The sequence below is a fragment of the Anomaloglossus baeobatrachus genome, chromosome 3 (genome assembly GCF_048569485.1).
Source record: "Anomaloglossus baeobatrachus isolate aAnoBae1 chromosome 3, aAnoBae1.hap1, whole genome shotgun sequence".
Classification (NCBI taxonomy): domain Eukaryota; kingdom Metazoa; phylum Chordata; class Amphibia; order Anura; family Aromobatidae; genus Anomaloglossus; species Anomaloglossus baeobatrachus.
Window position 1 is genome coordinate 666846931 of NC_134355.1, and position 27206 is coordinate 666874136.

The 27206-nt window shown below is 46.9% G+C and overlaps 1 protein-coding gene across 1 annotated transcript in view; it reads right to left on the bottom strand.

The window, feature by feature from the left end:
- Positions 1 to 8918: 8918 nt before the first annotated feature.
- The window catches only part of LOC142295736 (serotriflin-like), a 70403-nt gene continuing 52115 nt past the window's right edge, over positions 8919 to 27206 (bottom strand). Inside the window, exons 6-7 of the mRNA XM_075338828.1 lie at positions 18001 to 18089; positions 8919 to 9064 (exon numbers count right to left, since the gene is read on the bottom strand). Of these exons, the coding sequence (XP_075194943.1) occupies positions 8919 to 9064; positions 18001 to 18089 (235 nt within the window). The remainder of the gene's footprint in view (positions 9065 to 18000; positions 18090 to 27206) is intronic.

The window sequence follows — 27206 nt, forward strand, 5'->3', positions numbered from 1 at the left end:
AATGAGGGCCACTCTATAATCTTCGTAGACTTCTTTTCAAACCAAGCATTGGTGACCTGGTGGCTTCATCACAAAATTAATAATATTTTCTTCAAGAATTGCTTTATACTTGCCTCTGCCATTCCTGAGCCGGTGCATGTATCCTGCTTCCGGGGTTTAGGTCCCTTGGAAGGAGCCTGATTGTTCTGCTCTTGTTCCGGGGGTCGCACTGCCATATCTTGGTGCTGCTACCTCCGGGACGCCGCCAGTAATATTTCTAGCTCTACTGCGTGCACTGTTCCTGAGAGAAGTTCTCTGTTTGTTGTCCTGCTACCCAGTACTTTTTGTCCTGATCTCCGTTCCTCTGCCCGACCTGACCTAACCTCGGTTCCCCAGACCTGGCCTGACCTTCGTTTCCCCGGCCTGTCCTGAACCCCATCCCTTCTTCCTGACCGTTCCTATGTTCCTCCTATTCTGTGTCCTCCACTCCCTCCCCTGTGCTTATTTGCACTCCTAGTATCCGACCTCGGTTCTGTTCTTTGACTTTGGATTGTCCAAAACAATTAACCATGACATACAAAGCCATCCACAACCTGTCTCCTCCTTACATCTGTGACCTAGTCTCCCGGTACCTACCTGCACGCAACCTCAGATCCTCACAAGATTTCCTTCTCTACTCCTCTCTTATCTCCTCTTCCCACAATCGCGTACAAGATTTCTCCCGTGCCTCCCCCATACTCTGGAACGCTCTACCTCAGCACATCAGACTCTCCCCTACTGTAGAAAGCTTCAAGAGGAACCTCAAGACCCATCTCTTCCAACAAGCTTACAACCTACAATAGCCCTCAGTCCAGTACACCACTGCGCAACCAGCTCTGTCCTCACCTATTATACCATCACCCATTCCCTGTAGACTGTGAGCCCTCGCGGGCAGGGTCCTCTATCCTCCTATACCAGTCTGTTTTATACTGTTAATGATTATTGTATGTATACCCTCTCTCACTTGTAAAGCGCCATGGAATAAATGGCGCTATAATAATAAATAATAATAATTATCAGATAAAATTAGAAAGATTGATAGATAGATATAGAGGGTTAGATAGATAGATAGATAGAGGGATAGATAGAGGGATAGATAGATAGATAGATAGATATAGAGGGTTAGATAGATGGATAGATAGATAGATAGATAGATAGATAGATAGATAGATAGATAGATAGATATAGGGATAGATAGATAGATAGAGGGATAGATAGAGGGATAGATAGATAGATAGAGGGATAGATAGATAGATAGATAGATAGATAGATAGATAGATAGATAGATAGATACATGGATAGATAGATAGATAGATAGATAGATAGATAGATAGATGGATAGAGGGATAGATAGATAGATAGATAGATAGATAGATAGATAGATAGATAGATAGATAGATAGATAGATAGATAGATAGATAGATAATAGATAGATAGATAGAGGGATAGATAGAGGGATAGATAGATAGATAGATATAGGGATAGATAGATAGATAGATAGATAGATAGAGGGATAGATAGATAGATAGATAGATAGATAGATAGATAGATAAATAGATAGATATAGGGATAGATAGATAGATAGATAGATAGATAGATAGATGATAGATAGATAGATAGATAGATAGAGGGATAGATAGAGGGATAGATAGATAGATAGATAGATAGAGGGATAGATAGATAGATAGATAGATAGATAGATAGATAGATAGAGGGATAGATAGATAGATAGATAGATAGATAGATAGATAGATAGATAGATAGATAGATAGAGACCCCGCCCACCATTGCTAGGAGTAAGCAGCATTGAAGATGAGCTCCTGAGTTTTTCATCATTTATACCTTCTAATGAGCAAACAGTAAGACAAAACCTGGAAAAATTGGACTCTGTGGAACAGGAAAACAAGCTGGACTGAGCTGGACTAAAGATTTTTATGAAAAAAAGAGGAAATAGAGGATTTAAAGGACATAAGAAAAAACCTGTTGAAGGACAGATCACATACAACAGGAGGACTCAATCACATACTCTGAAGGGCAGAAAAGCATTCATGCGCAAAAAGCCATAAAACATGCAAAGATTAGAGAAGATCCAGAGACCCTCTTTTCTGATTTTACCTCTAAAGAGAAAGATAAAAGGAAAACCAATTTATTATTTTTCACAGACCAACCGTTAGCCTGGCACACCGCTCTGTGCAATCAATATAAGTATATATCCAAGAACGGCATTAATAAGGGCCGGCAGATCAGAATTAGAAACCAAAAAGAAGACGAGACCAACTCACTGACCATAAACGTGTACAATAACGGCATAATCATGGTACAAGGGGCTGAGGAAAACTTACATAAATTTGAAGACAGCTTTTCTCAAATTAAACTCCAAGCACAAAATTGCAAAGAACAACAAACCCCAGCAGCCACCATCACCTCTACAGAGACCTCCAGAGACAGAACTGCAGCCCCCAACACTTCAAACCCATCACCCGAGACCCTCAGAGACTGTTTATCTCAACTAGAAAGAGACTTTGTACAATTTAAAGAAGAACTTCAAAGAAACCTTGGTGACAGAAATGCAAATGACCAAGTAATGAATGAGATAAGCAAACTGAGATGTGAATACAGGTTGACCCTGCAGGAAATAAGAAGCAAAATGTGTGAACTGCAGCAAGAAAATGCCCCACTGAGACAGGAGATAACAGAGCTGAAGACTCCTGGATGCCTGAAACAGGAGGACGCCATAGAAACACAGAGGAGTGAAGACAACATGGCCTCCACTGGCCAGGAGGGAGCTATGGTAACTAACACCAGTACAGACACCATGGCCTCCACTGGCCAGGAGGGAGCTATGGTAACTAACACCAGTACAGACACCATGGCCTCCACTGGCCAGGAGGGAGCTATGGTAACTAACACCAGTACAGACACCATGGCCTCCACTGGCCAGGACACTGAGATACCAAATAACTCCAACAATATGAATGCTCCTGAAAATAACATAAGTGAACCACAAACCAGAGATATAGAAAAGAGAAGAGAACCAGCCACCAGCAAAATCTCCAGCACAGACCCCCAGCTTCACCCACGTACCCCACCCGTGACCTCACAACGTTTTGATACCATCCTAATAATGGACTCAAATGGGAAATACCTGAAAACATGGCGACTATTTCCAGGAAAAAGGGTCAAAAAAATCCACTGTGCAACAATTGAGCAGGTGACAGCAGTCATCAATAACCCACGGTTCACAAGCCCAAATCATATTTTTATACACACAGGAACAAACAATCTGCCAGCCCAACACCAGCAGATCGCAGGACAACTGACCCAACTAGCAAAGACGGCAAAACTAAAATTCCCAGACAGCAAAATAATTCTATCATCTCTGCTCCCAAGAAATGATGTATCCAGCCAAACTACCCAGAGCATCAACACGGACCTGACCACAAGAATCAAGGCTGTGCCTGACGTGATCCTGGCACAACACCCCTCCATAAAACACCAACACCTCTATGACGACAAGCACCTAAACAAACAAGGGGTCAGCCTACTGGCCAAAGAGCTGAAGGACATTATACTAAACAGAGACCCCATGCCTGGACTCAACAACAACCAAAATCTCATGGAAAGACCCCCAACAATAAAAAGACAGGAAACCCCAATTTCATCACAGGAGGCCAGAAACAAAGCCCTTCACCCAACATCGGGCCAACAGAGGAGGAGACCACCATGGAGGGGACCATCAGCCCCACACAGAGACATGCAGGGCAGAGATATGGAAGAGATTAGAACCCTGCTCAGCACATTGTGCAGGAAACTAACACACCTATAAACCAGTCGTAAATCCAGAGTGTCTTACAGAGCCGCACTCATTACAAGGTATATACACAGGAGGTATATGGAAAAAAAAAAAAAAATGACCTCATTCACAATCAGCAGCTGGAACATCCAAGGCCTGAGCACCTCGGCCTTTGGATGTAAAACAAATGACCCCGACTTTATTGAAAGACTGAAGAATATAGACATTCAGATCCTCCTGGAAACATGGAGCAGAGCTGAAAACGAATCTCTGGTGCCAATCGGATACAGGGAAATCTCTGTCCCTGCCATTAAAAATAAAAACACCAAACAGGGCCGCTGCTCAGGAGGAATATTGATCTGGTATAAAGAAGAGCTCCACCAGTACATCAAACCAGTGAAGAGAGGAGGCAGCCACATATGGATCAGAATCAGCAGCCCCATCCTCACCTCTCAGTCCGATGTCTACCTCTGCACCACCTATATACCACCGCCAGAGTCCCCCTACTTCAATCCAGACAGCTTTGAGATCTTACAAGAAGAAGCCACCCATTATCAGGTCCTGGGCAAAGTTCTCATCTTTGGAGACCTCAATGCAAGAACAGGGAGAGAAAAAGACTTTCTGAGCACAGATGGAAACATCTACATATTTGGGGCAGAGAATGACAGTCACGACTCAGAATACTCAGAGAGAAACAGCTATGACAGTACAGTCAACAAAAGTGGCAAAAAGCTCCTGAACTTTTGTAAAAGTTTAGGTCTTCATATTCTTAATGGACGTACAAAGGGAGACTCACTGGGAAGATATACACTAAACTCCCATGTAGGAAGGAGTGTAGTAGACTACGCCATTACAGATATGGGCCCGGCAAATATTAGCGCCTTCATAGTCACCCCACAAACGCACCTGTCAGACCACAGCCAACTTCTCCTGTACATATAATCTACAGAGAAACCATCCACACAAAAGCCACAGCAGAGCAGCCTCTACAACCGACCTCCATCCTATAAATGGTCCAAGACGTCAGAAATAAAATATAAAGAGGCTCCCAACAGACCGGAATTACAGGAGATGCTCCACAACTTCTACAACTACAAGTATAAGTCAAACCCAGAAGGAGTGAATCAAGCTGCAAAAGACCTCAACAAAATATTCCACACCATGGCCAAATTGTCCGACCTCAAACAAGTCAACTATAAGAGGCCAAAAGAAAAGCAGATCAATGGTTGGTTTGACAAAGAGTGTAAAGCCGTTCGAAAGACCCTGAGAACAGCCTCAAACAATAAACACAGAGACCCCAACAACCCAGACCTGAGGGAAGCCTATGACACCATACAAAAGCAGTACAAAACCATCCTCAGGAGGAAGAAGCAGAGCTACATCTCTACCAAACTTAGCCAACTCCAAGACGCCCTCCAAGACAACTCCTTCTGGGAAATATGGAGCCACATGGACACAAAGAGCAAGAAAAAGAATGACACTCATATCCAAAATGGCAACATCTGGCTCCAGTACTTCAGAGACCTCTACAAAGACATCCCAAAAGAAGGACTAAGCCAAGAGCAGGAAAACATAACATCAAAACTAAAGGCAATGGAAGAGAAAATCAAAAACTTCCAAAACCCACTGGACACACCAATTACATTACAGGAAGTTGCAGAGAAAATCACTTCCATAAAGTGTAAAAAATCTAGTGGTCTGGATGGAATCCCCCCAGAGATGTTGAAGTACAGCCCACCAGAAATTCAAGCTGCAATGGATAAACTGTTCAACATTGTGCTGAGTGGTGGTTACTTCCCTCGTACCTGGAACTAAGGACTTATTACACCGATTCACAAGAGTGGGGAAAGGTATGACCCTGCCAACTACAGAGGCATATGTGTCAGTAGTAACTTGGGAAAACTGTTCAACAGCATCCTAAACAAAAGGATCATCAGTTTCCTTACCGAGCACAATGTCCTGAGCAAAAGCCAAGCAGGGTTCGTGCCAAACCACCGCACCACGGACCACATCTACACCCTGCACAGTCTCATTCAGAGCCACGTCCACAATACAAAGCATGGGAAGATATACGCCTGCTTTGTAGACTTTAAAAAGGCCTTTGACTCAGTGTGGCACCCGGGCTTGTTCTTGAAAATGCTGGAAAGCGGAATAGGAGGAAAGACCTACGATGTCATCAAAAGCTCCTACACCGAGAACCTCTGCAGTGTGAGTGTGAACGGTAGAAGAACGGCTTATTTCCAGCAGAGCCGAGGAGTCAGACAGGGCTGCAGCCTAAGTCCAACGCTCTTCAATACTTACATCAATGAGCTGGCTACTGCTCTAGAATCTTCAACTGCTCCAGGTCTCACACTCCATAACGCCCAGGTGAAATTCTTGCTCTATGCAGATGACCTACTGCTGGTGTCACCAACCGAGAAAGGTCTCCAAGACAACCTACAAATTTTGGAGAAATTCAGCTCCACATGGGCACTACCGATCAATCTAAAGAAAACCAACATCATGGTGTTCCAGAAGAGAAAAAGAAGATTTGACCAGCATCCTTCATTTGTCGTAAATGGCTGCACTCTAACAGGAACAGACAAATACACCTACTTGGGCCTGGAAATTCACCAGTCAGGGAGCTTCAAACAAGCCATAGAGACCCTGAAAAACAAGGCTTGCAAAATCTTTTATGCCATCCGAAGGAAATTGTATCATCTGAAGCCACCAGTGAGGGTCTGGCTAAAAATCTTCGATTCCATCATTGCCCCAATCCTCCTGTACGGCAGCAAAGTCTGGGGCCCTCACACTTACCCAGATTGGTCAAGGTGGGATTCCAGCCCAACAGAAATATTCCACCTGGAATTCTGTAAGCACCTTCTCCAGGTCCATCGAAGCACCTCCAACAGCGCCTGTCGAGCTGAGCTGGGCAGATTCCCTCTACACCTAGCAGCTCTGAAGAGGTCACTATCATTTCAGGCTCACCTACAGAGTAGCAATCCAAGCTCCCATCACCACAAAGCTCTGATATATATACGTGGGCCACATGAACCAGGACCCCTGGCACAGCTCTCCCAAACCCAACTGGACAAAATAACCAATCACAGCAGCCTGACAAGAACCAGAATCAGGAAGATGGTAGACGAGGGCCAGGAGAGGTATGTCAGTGACTGGAGGACCGACATCAACACCTCACAGAAACTGACCACGTACCAGAGACTACAGAGAAACTACAGACTGGCCCCATATCTGGAAAAACTCCCGAATCCCAGAGACCGCAGGACCCTGAGCCGATATAGACTCAGTGCCCACAGTCTAGCCATCGAATCCGGTCGACACAAGCAGAGCTACAAGCCCAGGGAGGACAGACTGTGCCAACACTGTGACCTGGAGGCCCTGGAGGATGAAACCCACTTCCTGCTACACTGCACCAAGTACTCAGCAGTGAGGGACACTCACTTCAGGAGACTCTCCCATCTCTTCCCGGATTTCAGCTCCATGAAGGAGGAAGAGAAAATATATATCCTGCTGGGGGAAGAAGAGAGCGCAGTGGAGATAGCAGTGCAGTATGTGAGCGAATGTCATAGACTTCAAGAAAGAGAACTATGATAAGTCATGGACTTCCATAGCCCCCCATCCCAGATGTGGCCTCCCCAATCCCCACCCTGGATATGCCCCAACCACCGTTACTACAGTCCCCACCCTGGATATGCCCCATCATAAGCCATGGACTTCCATAGCCCCCATCCTAGAAGTGCCCCCACAGTCCCCACCCTGGACATGCCCCATCATAAGCCATGGACTTCCATACCCCCCACCCTAGAAGTGCCCCCACAGTCCCCACCCTGGATGTGCCCCATCCATCCTTCCTACAGTCCCCACCCACCATCCCCACAACCCCAGTCCCTAATGTACACTTGCTTTGGCAAAACTAATTTGTATTTGGTCCTGCCAATAAAGCTTATTTGATTTGATTTGATTTGATAGATAGATAGAGGGATAGATAGATAGATAGATAGATATAGGGATAGATAGATAGATAGATAGATAGATAGATAGATAGATAGATAGATAGATAGATATAGGGATAGATAGATAGATATATAGATAGATAGATAGATAGAGGGATAGATAGATAGATAGATAGATAGATAGATAGATAGATAGATAGATAGATAGATAGATAGATAGATAGATAGATAGATGGATGGATAGATAGATAGATAGATAGATAGATAGATAGATAGATAGATAGATAGATAGATAGATAGATAGATAGATAGATAGAGGGATAGATAGATAGATAGATATAGGGATAGATAGATAGATAGATAGATAGATAGATAGATAGAGGGATAGATAGATAGATAGATAGATAGATAGATAGATATAGGGATAGATAGATAGATATATAGATAGATAGATAGATAGATAGATAGATAGATAGATAGATAGATAGATAGATAGAGGGATAGATAGATAGATAGATAGATAGATGGATAGATAGATAGATAGATAGATAGATAGATAGATAGATAGATGGATAGATAGATAGATAGATAGATAGATAGATAGATAGATAGATAGATAGATAGATAGATAGATAGATAGATAGATAGATAGAGGGATAGATAGATAGATAGATAGATAGATAGATAGATAGATAGAGGGATAGATAGATAGATAGATAGATAGATAGATAGATAGATAGAGGGATAGATAGATAGATAGATAGATAGATAGATAGATAGATAGATAGAGGGATAGATAGATAGATAGATAGATAGATAGATAGAGGGATAGATAGATAGATAGATAGATAGATAGATAGATAGATAGATAGATAGATAGATAGATAGATAGATAGATAGATAGATAGATAGATAGATATAGGGATAGATAGATAGATAGATAGATAGATAGATAGATAGATGTCACTAAATGGAAATGCAAAGGTTACTCTTGATGAGGACAATAAAATCTAATTAAAAATCAATGATGCACAAAAAGTTTTATTTTCTATTCAAATTTTACTGTGTCCCATAGAAATACAAGGAAATATGGTCTGCAAACCTTCATTAATTGGTAAATGATACATTAGTTGATCTGCCTGATATTAAAATGATTAACGAATCTCTGCGTCACAATTACAAGTCTCTTTACAAATATTCTTAATCTGATACTCCTCATCAATTCCTTCCTCACTGGAGTCACAGTGTTCCTTGTAAGTTGGACATTCATCATAGTCGTCGTCGTGTTCACAGGGATTCACTGAAATAAATCATAGAAAACGTTACTGCAATGCATGGAAAAGTATTTTTTCCAGTAATATAGACTTCCAGTGAAACCAACAGTGATCTTCAGGTATACTTTTCACTAGTGTTGAGCAAGTAGTTAACTATTCGTACTCACTATGCTGTTAGCGTGTACTGTCCGTTACTCGGATATTCTTTACAAGTAGCGGGTGCAATGTAAGTCAATGGGAAATACTCGCTAAGTAGCGAGTAACCCGAAAGCCGTACTAATCGCTACTAGCACGAAAAGTACGGCTTTCGGGTTACTCACTAATTAGCGAGTATTTTCCATTGACTTACATTGCGTCTGGTACTCATAATGAATATGCGAGTAGCGGACCGTACTCGCTAACAGCATAGTGAGTACGAATAGTTAACTACTCATTCAACACTACTCCCCACACAACACTTATTTGTTGTGCTGTAAACCTCTCTTAATTCACTAACACTTGCCTCTCCTCCTCCCTTTCTCCTCACACTACAGTAAAAGAGAGATACTGCCTACTTCAATCAGTGCTGATGCTGCTGTGATCACAGGACTTTATTAGCTAGAAGTATTGATCTAAATAAGCACCATCAGTATATGATTCCAATTGTATTTTTCAAAATCTATCTATCTCTCTATCTATCTATCTTCTATCTATCCCTCTGTCTATTCCTCTATCCATCTATCTATCCCTCTATCTATTCATTATCTATCTATCTATCCATCCATCTTCTATCTATCCATCCCTCTATCTATTCATTATCTATCTATCAATCTTTCCTTCTATCTATCTATCCCTCTATCTATTCATTATCTATCTATCCATCTATCTATCTATCTATCCATTCCTCTATCTATTCATTATCTATCTATCTATCTATCTATCTATCTATCTATCTATCTCTCTATCTATCCCTCTATCTATCTATCCCTCTATCTATCTATCTCTCTATCTATCAGTCTATCCTTCTATCTAGCTATCCCACTATCTATCTATCAATTTATCCTTCTATCTATCCCTCTATCTATCCCTCTATCTATCCCTCTATCTATCTATCTATCTATCTATCTATCTATTATCCATCTATCCCTCTATCTATCTATCTATCTATCTATCTATCTAACTATCCATTATCTATCTATCTATCTTCTATCTATGCTACACTGTGCAGTGAGCTTCCAGGACCTGCCGGAGGATCACATGGCCAGAAGCACGTGGTATCTCTGGATGTTGTGAGTGTGTGTGTGCGATTGTACCAGTATGTGCAATTTCATGAGTGTATGCGATCGGATGTGTGTCTGTGTATTCTGATGTGGCAGTGTCGGCCAGACGCAGGGGAGCACAGCTGCTGGGATATCACAGGGAGGAATGATGTGGAACCTGATGTGTGTGTGTCTATATGAGTATGAGTGTGTGATGTGATCTATGCGAGTGTCAGGCAGACGCAGGGGAGGCGTGCAGCACACCTGCTGGGAGATCACAGGGAGATCTGAGAGCCAAACAGATGCCCGGGGCAGGTAAGTATGACGATCCTGGGAAGGGGGAGTCTGCTTTTTGTTTGGGGTAAACTTACCTCCAACCATGTCTCCTCGAGAATAAGACACCCCCTGAAAATAAGACCTAGTGCTTTTTCAGGGCAAAAAAATAATATAAGACAGTGTCTTATTTTTGGGGAAACAGGGTAGCAGGCAAATAATTTGTCAGAAGGTCCAAGGTCAGGTAAACAATAGATCATAATGAGCACAGGAACAACAGACATGCAGACACCACCGAGCTAAAGCTACAAGTGACAGCAATTAAAGACATAGAAGCAGCTAAATAGCAAGGTAATCACTCTAAACAGGAAACAAATGGAGGAAACCTTGCACACCCCAACCCTGATTGGACGGCTGAATATTTGATCACCCTACTGATATGCTCCTGCCTCCGATTAGGTGGCTGAATGGTCTATCACCACACTGACAACTCAGCATGGTGCTGCCTCCAATTACATGGCTAAACTGTCCATTACCATACTGATAGCTCAGAACACCCCTTTTCAATATTGGATGGCTGAATTGTCACTCACTGCATTCAGACACACCAGTAGGAGTAGTCATGACATTATGCTACTAGTTTCAGACTTGTAGGAGAGTTTCTCTCAGTAATATATGCTGGATTTGCCCAACAAGTCCTCTCCCATTCCCTGCTGTGATATCTAACACTAAGGGGCACTTTGCACACAACGACATCACAAGCCGATGCTTGCGATGCCGAGCACGATAATCCCCGCCCCCGTCGCAGCAGCGATATCTTGATATCTTGATAGCGAACATTATCGCTACGGCAGCTTCACATGGACTCACCTGCCTTGCGACATTGATCTGGCCGGTGACCCGCCTCCTTATTAAGGGGGCAGGTCGTGCGGCGTCATAGCGATGTAGGCGACCAATGGAAGCGGAGGGGCGGAGATGAGCGGGACGTAAACATCCCACCCACCTCCTTCCTTCCACATAGCCGGCGTGAGCTGCAGGACGCAGGTAGGAGATGTTCCTCGCTCCTGTGGCTTCACACACAGCGATCTGTGCTGCCGCAGGAATGAGGAACAACATCGGACCTGTCGCAGTCGCATAATTATGGAATTCCCAGACACTACACCGATGATATGATTACGACGATTTTGCGCTCGTTAATCGTATCATCTAGGATTTACACACTACGATGTCGAGTGCGACGCCGGAAGTGCGTCACTTTCGACAAAGCGATGTCGTAGTGTACAAAGTGCCCCTAAGTATAAAAACATTGCACAGGCTCTAAAACAAAGAGGAAGGGAATATTTTTATCTTAGACTGTTTACTGGAAGCTACTCTTTGCAGTATCTCTTCTGAGAACCCTCATTTTGTCAGAACTTTTTAAAAAATATCCTGGTCACTCATAAAAATGCTCTGAGATTGCTGTCTGTTAGGACCCCTTCACATATCCATGCAAAAAAACAAATGTTATGCATGGTCCATTGTGGAGTTCCGTGGGCCATCTGTGTATCAGTATGTGTGTCCTCAGTGTGCTGTCCGTGTGCTATCCATATGACATCCAGATAGCACACCAACAGCATGAACTTGTATAATTACCTGTCTGTGGCACTGCTGTGACACTGGCTTCCAGATCCGCAGGCAGTGCAGTGAATATTCATGAGGCACAATGAGCAGGACCTAGAAGCAACAGCAGTGCCAGAAACAGGTAAATATAAAAATCCATCTAATTTCAGTGAGGTGTTGTCCGGTACGTGTCACTGATGTCACACGGATCACATCAATGTGAAGTCCGTGTTACATCTACAGTATGCTGTGTGAGGTAGCGTGGTCGGCTGCGCGGCAGAAGACACGGGATCCAGGCACCAATGGTCACAGCACACGGTTTATTGCACAAACAAAGTCCAAAACAGCACACAACACGTTCCGGAATGTCCTCCTCCTGGACCAACAAGCCAGGTTCCAGAAATGGCTCACATGTGTTTCTTTGGCAGAAACTCAGGGAGTTGTGTTCACTCCCTCACACTAAGGGGCCCACGCCCATCTTCCTGTTTCCTTTTAACCCTCCTTTCAGCCTGCAGGGAAACAGCATTAACCCTGGAGTGGAGTTGCTTTCTATACATGGAGGGAGCACAACCGGGGCGAGACGTACCGGCCGTCATAGACAACCCCGGTCACAGTCTCACATATCCCCCCCCTCAGTTCAAGCGTGCGGGGTTGAACTCCCGCCATCAAACACGGGCCGCGGGACAAGGCATCGGCATTGCCCTGCAACCTACCGGCCCGGTGTTCATCCGTAAACCAGAAGTTCTGTAGAGAAAGGAACCACCGGGTAACCCGGGCATTCCGTTCCTTGGCGGACCTCATCCAGACCAGCGGAGAGTGATCAGTCACCAAGCGAAACTGCCGTCCAAGAAGGTAATAGCGTAGGGACTCCAAGGCCCACTTGATCGCCAGGCACTCCTTCTCCACTATGCTATAATTCCGCTCGGGAGGCGTGAGCTTCCTACTTAAGAAGGTGACTAGGTGTTCCTCACCCTGAACCACCTGAGACAGCACTGCCCCCAGGCCAACCTCAGAGGCGTCAGTCCGTACTACGAACTCCTTCCGGAAATCAGGGTTGACAAGAACGGGCTGTCCGCACAGGACCCCCTTCAGTGCCCGGAAGGAGTCCTCGGCCTGCGGAGCCCAGCGCACCATGACTGACTTCTTGCCTTTGAGAAGGTCCGTCAAGGGGGCTGAGAGTCCCGCAAAATCTTTTACAAACCTCCTGTAGTACCCCACGATACCCAGGAAGGCCCTAACCTGCTTCATGGTCAGGGGTCTAGGCCACTTCTGGATCGCCTCAACTTTGTTAATTTGGGGCTTAATCACTCCTTGGCCTATTACGTAGCCCAAGTAGCGGGCTTCCGTGAGCCCCAACGCACATTTCTTGGGATTGGCTGTCAATCCGGCTGTTCGGAGCGCGTTCACCACCGCTTGTACCTGTTCCAAGTGGGTCTGCCACTCGGAGCTGTAAATAATGATGTCATCAAGGTACGCTGATGCATATGCCTGGTGGGGTTCCAGCACCAAGTCCATCAACCTCTGGAACGTGGCCGGAGCGCCATGTAACCCAAAAGGCAAGACAACATAGTGGAAGAGACCCTCCGGCGTAACAAAAGCGGTTTTCTCCTTGGCAGACTCCGTCAGTGGCACCTGCCAGTACCCCTTGGTCAGGTCGAGCGTGGTGAAATATCGCGCCTGTCCCAGCCTATCAATCAGCTCATCCACCCGGGGCATGGGGTAGAGATCGAACTTGGATATTTCGTTCAATCTCCTAAAGTCATTGCAGAACCTTAAGGAGCCATCGGGTTTCGGTATTAGGACAATGGGACTAGCCCATTCACTCCGGGATTTTTCGATGACCCCCAGGCGTAGCATTGTCTTCACTTCCTCTGATATGGCTTGTCTTCGAGCCTCCGGCACCCGGCATGGCTTCAGGTGTACCTTCAGGTGAGGCTCGGTGACAATGTCATGTCGTATCAGACTGGTCCTACCAGGCAGCTTGAAGAAGACATCGGGGTTCTGATGAACCAGCCATCTGGCCTCTCGCCTCTGTTGCTTGGTGAGGGCTTCTCCAATCCTTACTTCCGGTTCGTCCTCTCCGGAGGTCGCTGGAGCCGGGTTTGAACGACCCGAAGAGGAGGGAGATGGGGAAAAATCAACCATCAGGCTTTCCCGTTCCTGCCAAGGTTTTAACAGGTTGACATGGTATATTTGTTCAGGTTTCCGCCTACCGGGCTGCAATACCTTATAGTTGACCACCCCGATTCTTTCCTTTATCTCGTAGGGGCCTTGCCACTAAGCCAGGAATTTACTCTCTGCCGTGGGGACCAATACCAACACCCGATCCCCGGGGTTAAAGGTCCACACGGTGGCTTGTCTATTGTAGCGGCCGCTTTGCGCGGCCTGAGCCTCCTGTAAATGCTCCTTCACATTTGGCATGACCGTGCTTATGCCGTTCTGCATTCCTAAAATGTGTTCAATCACACTTTTATGGGGGGTGGGCTCCTGCTCCCATGTTTCCTTTGCCAGGTCCAACAATCCCCGGGGATGTCGCCCGTATAACAACTCAAAAGGCAAAAACTCCGTGGATGCCTATGGCACCTCTCGGATGGCAAACATCAAATAGGGAAGCATCATATCCCAGTCTTTCCAGTCTTTGGAAATCACCCTTTTGAGCATGGTTTTCAGGGTTTTATTGAATCGCTCCACTAAACCGTCCGTTTGAGGATGATACACAGACGTACGCAACTGCTTGATCTGGAGTAGCCGGCATAGCTCTTTGGTCACTTTAGACATGAATGGGGTCCCCTGATCCATAAGGATCTCCTTGGGCAACCCCACCCGGCAGAACACAGCAAACAACTCCCGAGCTATAAGCTTCGCTGCAGTATGTCTGTGAGGTATCGCCTCTGGATACCGGGTGGCATAGTCAACAATCACTAGGATGTGTTGGTGCCCTCGAGCGGACTTTACGAGGGGCCCCACCAGATCCATCCCTATCCGTTCAAAAGGGACTTCTATAATGGGTAACGGTACCAACAGACTGCGAAAGTGGGCCAGGGGTGCGGTAAGCTGACACTCCGGGCAGGTTTCGCAGAACTGTTTTACCTCCCAAAAGACCCCGGGCTAATAGAACCTTTGCAATATTCGCTCCTGCATTTTCTTGACCCCTAGGTGGCCACTCATAAGGTGTTTATGAGCCAAGTCGAGGACCCGCCGGCGATACGGCTGGGGCACCACCAACTGCTCTACCCCCACGCCCCGTATTTCATCTACCCGGTAGAGTAAATCCTGCTAAGAGCGAAATGGGGATACCTTACCTGGGCACCGGGCAGCTGTGCCACCCCGTCATCCACTGTCACCCGACTCCGGGCATGTATTAATGTAGGGTCCTGGAGTTGGGCTGTCCCAAACGTATCCGGGGACGCCTCCAACTCCGGGATGGGCTCGACCATCTCAGCCTCTCCTGCCAATACCTCTAGGGGTGACCTATCGGGTTCACATTCTGTCCCTATCATGGGGACCCCTCCGGCAGGCGTCCGGGATTCGGGATTGTCGGGCTCAGGTCCCGGACTGTCCAATACCTGAGGGGACTTAGGAGGCCCCTTCCATAGAGTCCAAAAATACGGCAGATCCCTTCCTAGGATCACGTCATAGGGAAGAGTGTTCATAAGTCCCACCTCATGTTGCACCTTACCGCAGGGTGCTGTGATGGTGACAACCCCCGTGGGATAATCTCGGCGGTCCCCATGTATGCAAACCACCCCCACTGTACGTCCTGTGGCCTTTACTTCAGCCATTAGGGTTGATTGCACAAGGGTCACTAAGCTTCCGGAATCCAACAAGCCTGTAACCGGACATCCATTCACCTGTATTTGGCACAAGTGGGGCTCAGTCTCCGGGGAGACAAGGTCCGCGGTACACACCGCCTGAGCATACATTGAACCCCGCCGGGTAACCCCACAATCCATGGGCTCCGTGGTGAGTGGACACTGGGCTTCCATATGTCCCACCCGCTGGCACCGCCAACATCTAATAGGGAAGGAAACCCCCTTGATGAGTTGTCGTTTAGGGTACATAGCCTTCCAGACCTCAGGGACGGCGGGCGCGGCCTCAGATGGGACGGTAGCGGACTCCCGCACTGGTGTCAGCGGTGGGTCCTTGGCCCGAGGCTTGGAGGGGCCGGACCGACGGGCGGCACGCAAAGTCTCAGTGTCCCGTATCAAGTCCTGCGTAGCCACATGCCGCTCCACCAGGCACACTAATTGGTCCAGGGTACTTGGGTCGCCCTGTCCTACCCACCGTTGAATGGTGACGGTAAAGTGCGCACAAAGCGATCAACCACTACCCTCTCCACCATTTGCGCAGGGCTCAGAGTGTCAGGCTGCAACCACTTCTTTACCCGATGCAACAAGTCATAGGCCTGGCAGCGTACGGGTTTGACTTCCTCATAGAACCACTGATTTACCCGTTGAGCCCGTAAATAGGTAATCACCCCCAACCGAGCAAGTATTTCGGCTTTCAGGGTCTCATATTATATGGCGTCCTCGGTACAGAGGTCCAGGTACGCTTTTTGGGGCTCTCCCGTCAGATATGGCGACAATACCTCAGCCCACTGGGGGGTCGGCAGCTTCTCCCGCTCGGCCACCCGCTCAAACACCGCCAGGAACGCTTCCACATCATCCCCCGGGGTCATCTTTTGCAACGCTTGTCTCACCGCTTTCCGGACGCTGCCGTTGTCACCTGGTCCCGGGGTTGTTGCTGCCAGTCCGGCACGGATCGACTTGGCCAGGAGAACCATCTGTTCTTGGTGCCTTTGTTCCTGCAACTGCAAGGAGTGCTGGTGCTGTTGCTGCTGACGATCCAACGACCGGAGCAGGTGTGCATTGGTCTGTTGTTGCTGTGCATTAGCCTGAGCCAGCTGCTTTAGAATGTCCTCCATGGCGTCGCCGGGTTTGGGCTGTAGTATAGCCGCTCGAATCCAGGACATGCGCTACTGGGTCACCAGGGATGGATGCTACACCTCACCGGGCTGGCATGCCCGCGTTCTCCACCATCTGTGAGGTAGTGTGGTCGGCTGCGCGGCAGAAGACACGGGATCCAGGCACCAATGGTCACAGCACACGGTTTATTGCACAAAGTCCAAAACAGCACACAACACGTTCCGGAATGTCTTCCTCCTGGACCAACAAGCCAGATTCCAGAAATGGCTCACATGTGTTTTCTTTGGCAGAAACTCAGGGAGTTGTGTTCACTCCCTCACACTAGGGGGCCCACGCCCATCTTTCTGTTTCCTTTTAACCCTCCTTTCAGCCTGCAGGGAAACAGCATTAACCCTGGAGTGGAGTTGCTTTCTATACATGGAGGGAGCACAACCGGGTCGAGACGTACCGGCCGTCATAGACAACCCCGGTCACAGTCTCACAGCTGTCAATCAAAAACGGACATGTGGAGCACACAGACACAAGTGTACTCCACATGGACACACGTTCCATGATAAAACACGAACTGTGTGGAAAAAAAAACACTGAATTTAATGGGTCTACCTGTGTCCATGTCTCTGTTATGTGTGGAAATGGACACTATACGTACTGGAAGCATGAATGTGGGAAGAGGGCCTTAAGTGTAGTATAGCATGCTGAGTCTAACAAAAAGTGTTGCACATGGAAAGGTTGAAGATAGGATATGATTGAGGGCCTCTTATTCATGAGTTATAAATCTCTGTACACAAGCTGATTTATTACGGACTTTCTGGTGTTTCTGAAGTATATTTCAATACAAATTCATATAAGTCAATGAGACCTCTGGTTTCACAAAAGTTTCAGGCTCCTAAGTTGTGAAAACATGAACTTTTAGGAAGAAAATCTTACCGCACAGTCCATTAACACAATCCTTTTCACATTGGGCACACACGTCTCCGGCTTCATATGGGACATTGATATACTTTTTTACATTTCCACTGTCATAAAAAATGGATATAATTAGTATCATATTTTGCTCAATATTCCACATTCAATATTTGGCATCTTTAAAAAATTATCACATAAATAACATAGCAAGTTAATAAATGTATAATTTTAACAGGCCTAACTGCTGGTGGCCCCCAAAAATCATAAGAACAGTGTCCCCAAGTTTCCGATGTCTCCAGTGTGAGTAAAATTGTAGTGAGCATGTGCAATCATTGCTCCATAATAGGAGTTTTTAGTGGTGCTGTCGCACATGCTCACACCTGCTCCATTCACACAGAAGACTTTGGGTTCATCTACAGTATGCTTGGGGTTAGTGGATACCCCAGAGGTCAGATGTGTAGTACTCACACAGTTGACCAGTGGGTGCATTATATATGTTTGTGGCACAACACCTTTAGGCTATGTTCACACTAAAAAAATGATTTTTCTTAAGAAATTTCTTAAGAAATTTCTTGAGAGTGAAGGATTAGCGCACCTGCGTTAAAAAACGCACCAATAACGCAGGTGCGTTTTTGGTGCGTTTTCTTTCATGTTGGTCCCTGCGTTTTTTAATGCCTTTACAGCAATAAAGCACATTGAAAATAAAAAAAAAAAAAATAATACAGAGATAGATATATGATAGATAGATAGATATAGATATTTAGGGGAAAAGATAGAGTATAGAGGGAGAGATATAGATAATAGATAGAGGGATAGATAGATAATAGATATTTAGGGGTATAGATAGATAATAGATAGATATTTAGGGGTATAGATAGATAGATAAGATAGATGGATAGATAGATAGATAGATAGATAGATAGATAGATAGATAGAGGGGTAGATAGATAGATAGATAGATAGATAGATAGATAGATAGATAGAAGGATAGATAGATAGATATAGATAGATAGATAGATAGATAGATAGATAGATAGATGATAGATCGACAGAAGGATAGATAATATAGAAAGATAGATAATAGATAGATATAGATAGATAATAGATAGATATTTAGGGGTATAGATAGATAGATGATATAGATAGATAGAGGAATAGATAGATAAATAAGAGATAGATAGATAGATAGATAGATAGATAGATAGATAGATAGATGGATAGATAGATAGATAGAGGGATAGATAGATAGATAGATAGATAGATAGATAGATAGAGGGATGGATAGATAGATAGATATATAGATAGATAGAGGGATAGATAGATAGAGGGATAGATAGATAGATAGATAGATAGATAGATAGATAGATAGATAGAGGGATAGATAGATAGATAGATAGATAGATAATAGATAGATAGAGGGATAGATAGATAGATAATAGAGGGATAGATAGATAGATAGATACATAGATAGATAGATAGCTATGACTCACCCACCCCAGGGCTATGGGACACCCGGTGCCGGACCGGACTAGTCCGGGGGTCGGCAGTGGTGGCGGGGCCCGGTTCCGTGGCCCTGGTGGGGTCAATTAATATGGCTGGTGACTTGGGGTGAATAAAGTTTATATTTGTCGTGACGCCACCTGTGGTTTGCGGCTATTAAGCCGCCGCTGCTGTATGAGGCCTCCGGGGTAATGGAATGGCAGCAATGGTGGTACTGCTCCCCACAGGTGGAGCGGTGTCCCGGGGACACTGTTGGTGCTCGTGAGAGTCTATGGTGTAATGGAAGTCTATGCAGCCGACAATAACTGAGACAACAACGGAGGGTGCAATTACAAGATCTTTACTCACACTTCCTGGTAGGTGCACACTGGTGCCTTCAGACGGCTGGAACCCACTGTCAGGGACCTCCGCCGTTTCTGGGTGATTTCTGGAATGAAAGCCGGTACCCTTCTCTCTAAAGTGTCTCTGTCTTCAGCTGTCTCCTTAAGCCTAGCTCTTTTAGGATGAACCTGCTCGGCCTCCACTACAGCCTCCAGGCTGGGAGCTCACCTGTCGGTTACTTGCCCCCTTTCTAGAGGTTCTGCTGTGGGCTGTGGCCCGGGGAGTTTGCAACTTTCCCTGGGCCTCGGTTTTTACTGTTGGAGATGATTTTTCACTCCTTCTGTTTCTAGGGACCGTCCCCTGTTGCAGCTTGATCCCTCCACCGATGTTCCTGTGGAACAGGCCACCACAGCTCACCAGCTATCCGTGGCCCTGGAATCCCTTCGTTCCCTGCTTGGTGTCACCTGGACCCTCTGAGTCCCAGGGTCTTCACCAGGAAGCGTCACTTTCGTTTCTTAGCTCCTGTCTGACTAGAGCTTTTCTTCTGCTTCTCCTTCTCGTCTGCCTCCTGCAGACCTCCTCCTCCTTCCCCTCACTCTCTTCAACTTCCTACACTTGACCTTCCTTTCTCTGACTGCACTCTGGTGGCTCCTCCCACCTCCCCAGTTGCTAAGCTGTACCCTATAGGAGCAGGGATGGGTCTTACAGCCCCTCCCAGCATGCAGCATGGGAGGGTTGCTGCCACTATCCCTGGTCCCAGTGTGTACCTAACAATGGGTGTTGTGTAGATTTGCTTGGGGACCGGCGTTCACTCCTTTCCTTACCCAGAATGGGACATCACACCGCTGGATGGGGTGCAATGGCCTGTGGCGACGGAAGCCTCAGGGGCGCCACACTCCCCCACAGCGAATCTCAGCACGTCCTCGGGCTGAAAAACAACAGAAAATGTGGAAGGAATTGCAAAATTTTTGTTATGCATAACATAAAACAATAAAACTTTTCTTCCCTTTATGGGAGGCACAGTCACTTTAACGTTGCAAAACTTTCTTATAAAGAAACTCTAAATGTGCACTTCCAGTCCATTGCACGGTTTGGCACTTCCTCCATAATTCTGGTAGGGGGCACAACAGGTGCAACTATTTACATTTCTGACTACAACAAGTCCAGTAGCCTGGCAGTTTGTTCAACTTATTAAACTAAAAGGGCAAGGACAAGACCAGCCACTAAGTCCAGTGGCCTGGTTAACACAGGACACATTACACATTCACCGGGGACCACATTCCAGTTCCGTGGCCCGGTACATATAAACAAAGGGGGCACAGTACCCGGTGGGACCGGGCACGAAATCCTGTTCGTAACGCCAAATTTGACTCACCCACCCCAGGGCTATGGGACACCCGGTGCCGGACCGGACTAGTCCGGGGGTCGTCAGTGGTGGCGGGTAGAGTTGAGCTCGGTTCGTGGTTCGAGGTTCTCCAGTTCTAAGCTCGAGTGATTTTTGGGGCTGTTCGAGATCGAACTAGAACTCGAGCTTTTTGCAAAAGCTCGATAGTTCTAGATACGTTCGAGAACGGTTCTAGCAGCAAAAAGCAGGGCTTTTTACAGCTACAGTGTGCATGAGCCATCGCTGGCAGCCTGCCACAAGCTGGTAACCAAGATAAACATCGGGTATCCAAGCAAAGCGCTTTGGTTAGTAACCCGATGTTTATCTTAGTTACGTGCAGGAAGCCCACACTTCCCGCTCAGCTCGCTCCGCCCCCTCCTGCCCGCGGCATGAACACATATACACACACACACGTACACATACATACACACACACACATCCCCCCCCCCGCTCGGCTTACCTGCGGTGATGAAGTCCTGCCATCCCGACCTCAGCGCTGTCACTGTCCTCCATGGCCGCCGCTTGTCACATCACCTCTCGCTTCCGACCCGAGACTGACTAGCGGTGACGTCACGGACCTCTCGCGATACTTGATGTGAAGGCGCCGGTCACTGAACTCAGTGACAGGGGATGTCGGCAGTGCTGGAGATCAGCGCAGGTAATGTACCTCGCTGACAGCAGCACTTGTCATCCCCTGCAGTGACCTGGGCTGACCCATTGATGTTAGCTCAGGTCACTGCACTGCTCTCCCAGCCAATGGGGAACATCCTGCTCTTCATTGACTGGGAGAGTGTGGATCGTCATGGCAACCCCTTGGATTACAGCAGACCTGGATTTGTTTTTCATTCTAATAAATTGGTTAAAGAGGGAATGTTTTGGGGAGTGTTTTTTCAAATAAAAATGTGTTTGTCGTCTATTTTTTTTTATTACTGACTGGGTTGGTGATGTCGGGTATCTGATAGACGCCTGACCTCACCAACCCCAGGGCTTGATGCCAGGTGACATTACACATCTGGTATTAACCCCATATATTACCCCGTTTGCCACCGCACCAGGGCGCGGGATGAGCTGGGGCGAAGCACCAGGATTGGCGCATCTAATGGATGCGCCACTTCTGGGGCGGCTGCGGCCTGCTATTTTTAGGCTTGGGAGAGTCCAATAACCATGCACCTCCCTAGTCTGAGAATATCAGGCCCCAGCTGTCTGCTTTACCTTGGCTGGTGATCCAATTTTGGGGGACCCCTACGTTTTTTTTTTTTTAAATTATTTATTTAATTTAAAATAACAGCGTGGGGTGCCCTCAGTTTTGGATTACCAGCCAAGGTGAGGTTGCCAGCTGTGGTCTGCAGGCTGCAGCCGTCTGCTTTACCCTAGCTGGCTACAAAACTAGGGGGAACCCTACGTCATTTTTTTTTTCATTTTTTTGGCAAAATACAAAGCTAAGCACCCCTTAGTGCCACATGAAAGGCACCAAAGGGTGCTCCACTCCATGACATTTGTATCACGTGTTTCATTTCTTGCTGTGTTGCAATTTTTTTGCTGCATCCCAATTGTACCTCTACATTGTTCGAGTTTATGTTATTGTTCTCTCACTCTTATGTGATACTGATTATTGTCATTTTTCATGATTACATGCAGATAAGTCCAATCTGACGAAGGCTCAGGCCGAAACGTCATTTGTAACTTGTTTTGGACAAAAACATATATGCTTATGAAAAAAAAAATTTCTTAATACGGACCAATAAAGAGTGATTTTGCATTACTATCCATTGTGACTTACTAACTTAGTCTGGGAGATTTAGAGTGCCGAGGTTACTCACTAATTTTATCTATTATTACCTCTGAGCACCTATATACAAGTGAGCAGAGCTTCCTCTACAGTAGTTCTCCTGATTAGGCATGCCCTTACCTCATGAGCAGGGCATTGCAGCTTTGGTAGCAACCATTACGACATGGACTCTGCTGCTGTGGACCCGGGGAGAGTGAGTGCAGATTCATTGCATTTTTTATTTTTTTTGCCAAAAAACTACAAAAAAAGGACGTGAGCTTCGCCATATTTTTGTATGCTAGCCAGGTATAGCAGGCAGGTGCTGGAAGAGTTGGATACAGCGCCAGAAGATGGCGCTTCTATGAAAATGCCATTTTCTGAGGTGGCTGCAGACTGCAATTCGCAGCAGTGGGGCCCAGAAAGCTCAGGCCAACCTGTGGTGCGGATTCCAATCCCCAGCTGCCTAGTTGTACCTGGCTGGACACAAAAATGGGGCAAAGCCTACGTCATTTGTTTTCTAATTATTTCATGAAATTCATGAAATAATAAAAAAAGGGCTTCCCTTTATTTTTGGTTCCCAGCCGGGTACAAATAGGCAACTGGGGGTTGGGGGCAGCCGTACCTGCCTGCTGTACCTGGCTAGCATACAAAAATATGGCGAAGCCCACATAATTTTTTCAGGGGGCAAAAAACTTCTGCATACAGTCCTGGATGGAGTATGCTGAGCCTTGTAGTTCTGCAGCTGCTGTCTGTCTGTATGGAGAAGAGCAGACAGCAGCTGCAGAACTACAAGGCTCAGCATACTCCATCCAGGACTGTATGCAGAAGTTTTTTGCCCACCAAAAAAATGACGTGGGCTTCGCCATATTTTTGTATGCTAGCCAGGTACAGCTGGCAGCCACGGGCTGCCTCCAACCCCCAGTTGCCTATTTGTACCCGGCTGGGAACCAAAAATATAGGGAAGCCTGTTTTTTTTTAATTATTTCACTTATTTCATGAAATAATTAAAAAACAAATGACGTGGGCTTCGCCCCATTTTTGTGTCCAGCCGGGTACAACTAGGCAGCTGGGGATTGGAATCCGCAGCACAGGTTAGCCCGAGGTTTCTGGGCGCCTCTGCTGCGAATTGCAGTCCGCAGCCATCCCAGAAAATGGCGCTCTCATAGAAGCGCCATCATTTGGCGCTGTATCCAACTCTTCCAACAGCCCTGTAGCCGGGTGGCTTGTTGGGTAATCAAGAGTTAATACTGGCTTTGTTTTACTAGCCAGTATTAAGCCAGAGATTCTTAATGTCAGGCACGTTTGACCCGGCCATTAAGAATCTCCAATAAAGGGTTAAAAAAAAGACACCACACAGAGAAAAAATACTTTAATAGAAATAAATACACAGACACATTAGAGACTCCATCTTTATTACCCCCTGTCAGCCCTCCACGATCCTGCTCTTCTGTCTTCTTTCTTGCTAGTGTAGTAGTAGTGACGATTGTAGTGAGGATGAGATTCACCAGCTCATCACTTGGGGCTGGGGAACCTCCATCCTCACTACAATCATCACTACAATCGGGAAGCAGCGTGCAGCCTTCACTCCGTGAGTGATCAGTGCTGGCTGCTAGCGGTAACGCTGACAGACGCGTTACCATAGCAACGGTGCTCTCGGAGCCGCGGTTAGTGGTGACGTCACCGCTAACTGCGTTGCTATGGCAACGGTGATCTCCGTTAATGACCGGCTGTGTCAGCCGGTCCCTAACGGAACGGGGAGTCGACCGTGTGCTAGAGCATGTCGCCGGTACACGGCGATACACATATGTGCACCGTGTACCGGAGAGATGCACTCGCAGGTCCTACATGACGTGTCATAGTCATGTGACCAGTCTGTAGCCAATGAGATAATAGCCACGTGACTGGTCACATGGCTATTTTGACGTCACGATAGGTCCTGCTTCTCTGCTGGCAGTGCAGGTCACCGGGAGGATTCAGCGATCATCGGATGGAATAGCGGCAGGAGACAGAGTGCAGAAGGGATCGCGAGGACCGGTAAGTGTTATGGCAATGTTTATTAACTGTTTGTGTACATTTATAATGCATTTTTATGTGTTTGTGATTGCCTCCGATTCTAGCCTATATGTTCGAGTTCGGTTCGTCGAACGTTCGACGAACCGAACTCGAACGGGACCCCCGTTCGGCGAACCGGCCTCGAGCCGAACCGGGACCAGTTCGCTCATCTCTAGTGGCGGGGCCCGGCTCCGTGGCCCTGGTGGGGTCAATTAATATGGCTGGTGACTTGGGGTGAATAAAGTTTATATTTGTCGTGACGCCACCTGTGGTTTGCGGCTATTAAGCCGCCGCTGCTGTATGAGGCCTCCGGGGTGATGGAATGGCAGCAATGGTGGTACTGCTCCCCACAGGTTGAGCGGTGCCCCGGGGACACTGTTGGTGCTCGTGAGAGTCTATGGTGTGATGGAAGTCTATGCAGGCGACAATAACTGAGACAACACCGGAGGGTGCAATTCCAAGATCTTTACTCACACTTCCTGGTAGGTGCACACTGGTGCCTTCGGACGGCTGGAACCCACTGTCAGGGACCTCCGCCGTTTCTGGGTGATTTCTGGAATGAAAGCCGTTACCCTTCTCTCTAAAGTGTCTCTGTCTTCAGCTGTCTCCTTAAGCCTAGCTCTTTTAGGATGAACCTGCTCGGCCTCCACTACAGCCTCCAGGCTGGGAGCTCGCCTGTCGGTTACTTGCCCCCTTTCTAGAGGTTCTGCTGTGGGCTGTGGCCCGGGAAGTTTGCAACTTTCCCTGGGCCTCGTTTTTTACTGTTGGAGATGATTTTTCACTCCTTCTGTTTCTAGGGACCGTCCCCTGTTGCAGCTTGATCCCTCCACCGATGTTCCTGTGGAACAGGCCACCACAGCTCACCAGCCTGGAATGCCTTCGTTCCCTGCTTGGTGTCACCTGGACCCTCTGAGTCCCAGGGTCTTCACCAGGAAGCGTCACTTTCGTTTCTTAGCTCCTGTCTGACTAGAGCTTTTCTTCTGCTTCTCCTTCTCGTCTGCCTCCTGCAGAACTCCTCCTCCTTCCCCTCACTCTCTTCAACTTCCTACACTTGACCTTCCTTTCTCTGACTGCACTCTGGTGGCTCCTCCCACCTCCCCAGTTGCTAAGCTGTACCCTATAGGAGCAGGGATGGGTCTTACAGCCCCTCCCAGCATGCAGCATGGGAGGGTTGCTGCCACTATCCCTGGTCCCAGAGTGTACCTAACAATGGGTGTTGTGTAGATTTGCCTGGGGACCGGCGTTCACTCTTTTCCTTACCCAGAATGGGACATCACACCGCTGGATGGGGTGCAATGGCCTGTGGCGACGGAATCCTCAGGGGTGCCACAGCTACATAGAAAGATAGATAGATAGATAGAGGGATAGATAGATAGATAATAGATACATAGATAGATAATAGAGGTATAGATATTCCAGCTTTATTTATGATGTTTCCCCCCACACACTGCACTTCTCGCGGCCGGTAATGTGTTCACATCACTGGCCGTGAGAAATGTCCTGTAGTTACCCGCAGCCATGCTCAGGAGCCGCATTCAGCACTCGCTCACTGACCCGTGGAGAACTGTCACACGCGGCTGGAGCAGGGCTTGAAGCGCCGGGGGACATCGCTGTGAATTACATCGGAGCTGTGTCTGGGAGGTGTTAATACAGTGGAGAAAGAGGGGCTTTTTGTCTTTTATTCAAAATAAAGGATTTTTCGGTGTGTGTTTCTTTACTTTCACTTTCATATTAGTGACGGCGTGTCATAGACGCTGCAATCACTAATCTTGGACTTAGCGGCAGCTATTAGTTGCCGTTAACTCCATATTACCTGGATTGCCCCAACATCACGGCATTTGGAGGAGCCGGTAACACGCCGGGACTGTCGCATAATGGATGCGACAGTCCCGGGGCAGCTGAGGCTGATATTCTCGGCTGTGGGAGGGGGAGGGGGCATTAACCCTGTCCCTCGCTCTCCCCAGCCTGAGAATACCGGGCCGCTGCTGTGTGTTTACCCGTCTGGAAGGTAAAAATACAGCGTAGCCCACGCTTTTTTTTTCTCTTCTCCTTCCTCTTCCTGTCCTAGTGACATCACTTCCCTGCAAAACGCAGTGCAGGGAAGTACACTATGTCTTGAAAACGCGAAATAACACGGGAATAACGCAGGCATTAAGCAGGTATAACGCAGGAATAGCGCACATCACTTGCTACCTGCGTTAT